The sequence below is a fragment of the Palaemon carinicauda genome, chromosome 14, assembly GCF_036898095.1.
Source record: "Palaemon carinicauda isolate YSFRI2023 chromosome 14, ASM3689809v2, whole genome shotgun sequence".
In the NCBI taxonomy this organism is placed as follows: Eukaryota; Metazoa; Arthropoda; class Malacostraca; order Decapoda; family Palaemonidae; genus Palaemon; species Palaemon carinicauda.
Window position 1 is genome coordinate 122,214,558 of NC_090738.1, and position 7,500 is coordinate 122,222,057.

The following is a 7,500-nucleotide window of genomic DNA, read 5'->3' on the forward strand; positions in this document are numbered from 1 at the left end:
GTTTGAAATTAGTTTTAAAACTTTCTATCAACAGTAGCACAAGTGGCAAATAATAACAACAAAACACGCACATATAAACACAAAACAATCCCCACAAAACGATTATTAGTACTTAAATAACACTTATAACAGGTGGTTGAATACACAGTAGCACACAGCTGTGCCAGAAACCGACACTAGAAGTAAACAGGTTCACCTTTGGTCAACACTTGGCCACGCGATTTGCTTTTGTTTTCACGCGTGACACATTTCGGGTCTTGCGTTTCTGGTTCTCTCTCTCTCTCTCTCTCTCTCTCTCTCTCTCTCTCTCTCTCTCTCTCTCTCTCTCTCTCTCTCTCTCTCACAGTGAATAATATAACCTTTTAAATATGTATAACCTCTCTCTCTCTCTCTCTCTCTCTCTCTCTCTCTCTCTCTCTCTCTCTCTCTCTCTCTCTCTCTCTCTCTCACACACACACAGTGAATAATATAACCTTTTAGATATGTATAACTTCTCTCTCTCTCTCTCTCTCTCTCTCTCTCTCTCTCTCTCTCTCTCTCTCTCTCTCTCTCTCTCTCTCTCTCACCTTGACTTCGGTATAAGACCTGATTTGGTAAGTGCTTTCGCCTTTTTTTACGAACTTATATACAAATAAAACAAAACACTTCACCAATTTCTTACAATTGTGTATAGATTAAAACGAATCTTTCACCAATCTAGTAAATGTATATATAAATCAAGTTCTTATCTAAAGAAACTACCGTAGTAATGTTCGGAATAGCAATGTTTTTCATATCCTGCAAAGAAAGACATTTAAGAACACATCGACTTTAATTTTACCTTTTAAAGCTCAATCTAAAATCATAAATATTTGTACTTGTATACATAGCGTATTATCTAATTGAATAATTGATATACACTTAATTTTTATCCTTCGTCATTAAAAAAGATACAGTGCACTTGTGAAATCAAAAACTTTATTTCTTATTTTTTTTCCACAAATCTCATTAATGTTTTTCCCCTAGTTAAAATATTGCTTAAACTCTGAATAAACTTTGTAATTTATCAACACTGCCTATGGCCCGATTTAAACATACTTTCAATCCTGCAATCAACCAAACCTTTTATTCCATGTAATCAGGCAATCTAAAGTAGCTTAATGACTTCCTCCGGCAACGCATCGCCTAATTGCCTGAACGACTAATCGAAGCAAGGTCTATAGACCTTGGATCGAAGGATACGTGGATTATCGAATCCACGCATCTGATTGAACAATCAAGAGCGATATCAATTATAGTAATTATAAGATCGACAATACAGCTAAATTTAACAGTTCTCATATATAAAATATCGATAGCGTCTTTATTTCCGTTGGCCGTCGTAGTAGACTTGCGAGATGTCGGTCGGACATTAAGGTTTGATGTCAGATTTCCGTCTATATTAAAGCACGGGTTGAAAGTGGCCTCAGGACATCGTAGATATTACATTCACGAATCTTAAGAGGATGTTAAATGTATGGAACGATTGGCAGAGGAGATAGATAGAAAGATAGATAGATATAGGTCTTTTCTTACATACTGCTTTTTACGAATCTTAAGAGGATATTGAATGTATGGAACACTTGACAGAGAAGATAGATAGATAGATTGATAGATAGAAATTGTCTCTTAAATACTACATTTACGAATCTTGAGAGGATATTAAATGAGTGGAACAGTTGACAGAGAAGATAGATAGATAGATAGATAGATAGATAGATAGATAGATAGAGAGACAGAGAGAGAGATAGATAGATAGAAATCTTCTCTTAGATACTGCATTTACAAATCTTGAGAGGATATTAAATGTATGGAACAGATAGCAGAGGAGAAGATAAATAGATAGAGAGATAGATAGACAGATAGATAGATAGATAGATAGAGGTCTTTTCTTAGATACTGCTTTTTACGAATCTTGATAGGATATTAAATGTATAGAACAGTTAGCAGAGGAGATAAATAGATAGATAGATAGATAGATAGAAATAAATACTCGACACTTACATCCACCATGACTTCTTCCACGCGCGCATTGCGATCCCTGTCAGAAACGCCACTGTCCATTCGAAGGTTTGCCTGTGGGTGAGAAGTTTCTTATAAATATTTTTCAAAATGGTCACCTAATTGGAGCAAGCGTTACTGATTAAAACCAATATTTGCACATTTTTTAATAACTTTACTTCTTAAAAGATATTTAAATAATATAAAAAATAAACTGTCCATATCCGATATTTTGTAGTCGAGTAGTAATTTTACAATAGCTTTCTTTTAGATGTGTCATCTCTCTCTACTAAACTAAAACGTGTTTAAACAAATATAATAATAATAATAATAATAATAATAATAATAATAATAATAATAATAATAATAATAATAATAGGTTGGCCAAGGCACCAACCAACCGTTGAAATACTACCGCTGGAGAATTATTGGGTCCTTTGACTGGCCAGACTACTACATTGGATCCTTCTCTCTGATTACGGTTAATTTTCCTTGCCTACACATATACCAAATATCGGGGGGGGGGGGGGGGGGGCGGGTTCCGCATTCTCTTCTATCCTCATACATCTGACAACACTGAGATTACCAAACAATTCTTCTTCACTCAAAGGGTTAACTACCCCAATGTAATGGTTCAGTGGCTACTTTCCTCTTGATAAGGGTAGAAGAGACTCTTTAGCTATGGTATGCAGCTCTTCTATGAGAAGGATACTCCAAATTCAAACCATTGTTCTCAAGTCTTGGGTAGTATCATAGCCATGGTCTTCTACTGTCTTGGGGAAGAGTTCTCTTGCTTGAGGGTTTATATATGTAAGATCTATTTTAATGTTGTTACTTTTCTTGAAATATTTTATTTAAATTATTCATTATATCTCTTGCAGTTTATTTATTTCTTTGTTTCCTTTCTACACTGGGCTATTTTTCCCTGTTGGAGTCTACGCATCCTGCTCTTCCAACTAGGGTTGTAGCTTAGCTAATAATAATAATAATAATAATAATAATAATAATAATAATAATAATAATAATAATAATAATAATAATAAGGTAAGAAAACTTGATATAGGAAGATGAAAATCCAGAAGTGTATAAGGAAAGAACAGGAAAAAAAGAGGCTAGAAGAGTGGAAAAGAAGACCTGAGACAAATGGAAGAATTGGCCGGTAAGGAAACATGGCAGTGGCTACAGAGAGGAGAACTTAAGAAGGAAACTGAAGGGATCATAATGGCAGGGCAAGATCACCCAGTAGGAATAAGATATATTTAACGAGCAATGTAAATAACATTTAGTCAAAGTGCAAGAAATGTATTTAAAAATAAGAAACCATCAATCACATAGCTAGTAAATTTTCAACACTGGCTCAGAATCATTATAAGAAACGACAGGATACAGAGATGAAAAGCCTGAGAACAATAATGCACAAAACAAGAAGAGATAGAATAAGAAATGTAGATTTTAGAAGGATGGTTGGGGTATCTCCTATGTTGAACAAGATTGAGAAGGGACAGCTGAGATGGCTGGGACATATAATGAGAATGGATAGAAATAGAATTGCAAGGAGGAGATGGGACTGGACGCCGGGTGGGAGGAGATCAAGAGGTAGACCACGTAAACGCTGGAGGGATGAAATTGAAGAGATTTTGACAAAGAACAACATGCCAACAATTGAACAGCTGAGAAGAGAGGGAATTTTTGAAAACAGAATTGAGTGAAGAAGACAACTGATTCCACTAACAGGCTGAAAGCCTACCTGGGAGTGGAAGTGAAGTGAAGTGACAGAGGCTAAAGCTCTCCACTTGGAGTCTCTGTAGAATATATGAAATATAATGCAGCAGCAAATGGTACGAAAATCAACCACAAGCTGTGGTAGAAAAATGAACAGGCTAAACTACTCTGGGAACAACCGTATAAGAACGGACAGACTGAAGCAAGCATATTTAAAAGTTTAAAGGTTTAAAGGTCGCTCATGAATGGTAGAGGCAAGGGACAATGACATTGCCCTAGCCCTCAGGACAATGCCCTAGAGACTGACCATATATTATATGATCAGTGCCCAAAACCTCCTCTCCACCCAACCTAGGACCAGGGAGGGCCAGGCAGTGGCTGCTGAGGACTCAGCTGATAGACCTATAGGCTCCCCCAAACTCCCCAACCTTAGCTCACAAGGATGGTAAGGTTGCCGACACTAATGGTACTAACGAGTCTGAGCGGGACTCGAACCCCCTACTGGCAAACACCAGGCAGAGACGTTACCAATCAGGCCACAACAACCTCTAAATCAACAAGAAAACGAAAATAAAATATCACTCGTAGATGTCGCTGTACAGTGGGACTCAATAGTGGAAAATAAGGAGAGAAAAATAGAAAAGTACCAGGACCTGCGAATAGAATTGTAAAGGACATGATATATGTAGGTATAAGTGGTACCAGTAACCATAGGAGCACTAGGGACCATACATAAGTCATTGAAAAGGATTCTTGAGAAGGTAGGAGCCGATATAGCCCCATAACTTGTGCAGAGGAGTGTGCTACTTGGAACAGCATGTATAGTGAGGAAGTTGATAGATTCCTAAGGAAGATAATAATAATAATAATAATAATAATAATAATAATAATAATAATAATAATAATAATAATAATAATAATAATAATAATAATAACTTTCAAAAGGCTGCAACATTACAGTCTTCAACCTTTTCTTCAACCAAGTGGTGATGAAAATAGAAAATTTTTATCCTAGAAAGAATTAGATTTCTTATGATTGTCCTTATCTTCATTTAGAGGGAACCCCAAACCCCTGATTTCAAACCATCGGTAAATGACCTCAAACCTTAATATCACGTGACCTTGTCTCCCTCACCTGGAAGGTCAGCTGTTCCTTGACCGTTAGAGTGCCGACGAAGAGGTCCTCCTGCTGCACGTAGGCCGAACGGCTCGTTAGCAGATTCGGGGTCACTCGTTGTCCGTTGACGTACAGTTTACCTGTGTTCAGTGAATGATTTCAATTGTTAGTTTATCATTCATTGGATGGATGGAATATTGAAGACTAATTGAATAAGATCTATTCTCATGTTATTACTGCTCTTATAATATTTTATTTTCATTGATCATTACTTTTCTTGTGGTTTATTTATTTCCTTATTTCCTTTCCTCACTGGGCTATTTGTTTGTGAGCAACTGTACATAAAAATTGTACCGATTTTGAACAAACTTGGTAGCCATGTTAGATATGACCCTGTGTTCAATGAATAACAAAATGAATGAATGTATGACCTTGATTCTTAAGTGGCTCGGCTTTCTCCTCTGATTATTTATTTCCTTTTTTCCTTTCCTCACTTGGCTATTTTTTCCCTCTTGAACCCTTGGGTTTATATCATCCTGCTTTTCCAACTAGGGTTGTATCTTAGCTAATAATAATAATAATAATAATAATAATAATAATAATAATAATAATAATAATAATATTAAAAATAATAATAATAATAATAATAATAATAATAATAATAATAATAATAATAATAATAATAATAATAATAATAATAATAATAATAATACGATTTACTGGATAAGACTCCAAAGGCTAAAGACTTACTCATTCAATTCCAGACTTTATTCATTGGAAAGCAGTTCAATAAGATAAGTGAGTCACATTTAAAATCACATAGCCTATTTGTTTTGAAATCAAAAGGGCAAAAACGCGATGGAGTTAACTCTTCCCACATTTTCAGTGGAAAATCCGCAGGTCCGGCCCTGTGGCTCAAAAATCCCAAAAATTTCAATGTATCAATCTATGTCCTGATTATGTCCGGAATTGACTCAGGGAGTCACTTTAGAGGTATTTAATGAGTTTGTGCATGTTCACAAAATTTGGTGTAATTATAAGGGCTATAGGAGGAATCTAAAGGATTTTAACAGACCAATAAAATGATTAAAAAGTGAACCCAGAAAGCTATGCACCTGTGGGGTACTGCAAGTGACCAGCTGTGCTATAGAGTGCCATGAATTGAAATTCAGACAAATGTGTCCTCGGGGTTCACAATGTTCCATTAACCTTTGGTGACACTACTAATACTCTCTCTCTCTTTTCATCTAATAGAAAAGGTAGAATAGTAGCGCTGTATTAAGGAGGATATCAACGTCAAAACAGATATGTCCTATATAAACTATTATCAACGTCAAAAACAAATATGTCATATATAAACTATAAAAAGACTCATGTCCGCCTGGTCAACATAAAAACATTTGCTCCAACTTTGAACTTTTGAAGTTCTACTGATTCAACTATATATATATATATATATATATATATATATATATATATATATATATATATATATATATATATATATATATATATTATTCTATCTAATTTCGCTCTTTTTTGTTTTGTTAAAGTTTTTATAGTTTATATAGGAAATATTTATTTTAATGTTGTTGCTATTCTTAAAATATTTTATTTTTCGGTTTTTCCTTTCCTCACTGAGCTATTTTCCATTATGGGGCCCCTGGGCTTGTAGGGTTGTAGCTTAGCAAGTAATAATAATAACAATATTGTTGATATGGATAAATACAACAATGATATTGATATTTGGGTATTCAAATCCAGAATTATATGCATTGTATATTTGAAAAGGGCAAAAGATCCCACTATTTTTACATATACAACGCATATAATTGTGGATGTTAATACCCAATATTAACAGACAAGGCATGGTGTTTTATTGAATATTTTGATATTTATAATAGATTATTTTAATTTCATTTTGTTTTTACTTTGATAATCACAATATACGTGCACGTTCGTCACTTGATTGTGATTTTTGTATAGGTCACTTTTTATGACACTTTTATTTAAATACCTTGTTTTTGTTTTTATTTTCTTTTATCTAATCTTTTTTTTTTTATGAATTTATTGGTGCACACAAAAATTAGTTCTAGCGTATGAAATGTTACTTTCCTGGATTTCTTTCTTAATTTACATGTAGATATATCTATTTGAAGTTTCTAAGCTTAATTGTTGATCCATCTATTAACTATTAATACAGTAAATTATTTAAGAATCAACTTTTCAGATCCATTCTTTCCATAACTACAGAAAGGTTTGAAATGCAAATTATTCCAAGAAATCTAAAAAAGAAAAAAAAAAAAAAAAACGCTGAACGTATCTCAATCTTTGCAAGAACTCTCTTAGTAATGTGCACTGTTAAAAAAGAAAAAGCCGTAATTTTAATCGGAAATTCTCCGTGAAAATATACTCTTCTCAACCGTATTTCAGTAAAACACAGGCGACCGTAATTTTACCTTACTTTGTTATCGTCTTTTACGGGTTGGTGACCGTAATATCACCCTTTGACGTCAATATTCCCGTTTTTTAAACGGTAAAAATCCTGGAATAAATGTTGCTAGACATTTGCTGGTTTTTTAATGCAAATTTTTAACAGTGTATGGAAAGAATAAGATTTAGAATTTATAACCTTTATCCCG

The 7,500-nt window shown here is 34.1% G+C and overlaps 1 protein-coding gene across 1 annotated transcript in view; it reads right to left on the reverse strand.

The window, feature by feature from the left end:
* Positions 1–7,500, reverse strand: part of LOC137652966 (protein white-like) — a 28,855-nt gene that overhangs the window by 14,395 nt on the left and 6,960 nt on the right. The window contains exons 5-6 of the mRNA XM_068386358.1: positions 4,877–4,998; positions 2,023–2,094 (exon numbers count right to left, since the gene is read on the reverse strand). Of these exons, the coding sequence (XP_068242459.1) occupies positions 2,023–2,094; positions 4,877–4,998 (194 nt within the window). The remainder of the gene's footprint in view (positions 1–2,022; positions 2,095–4,876; positions 4,999–7,500) is intronic.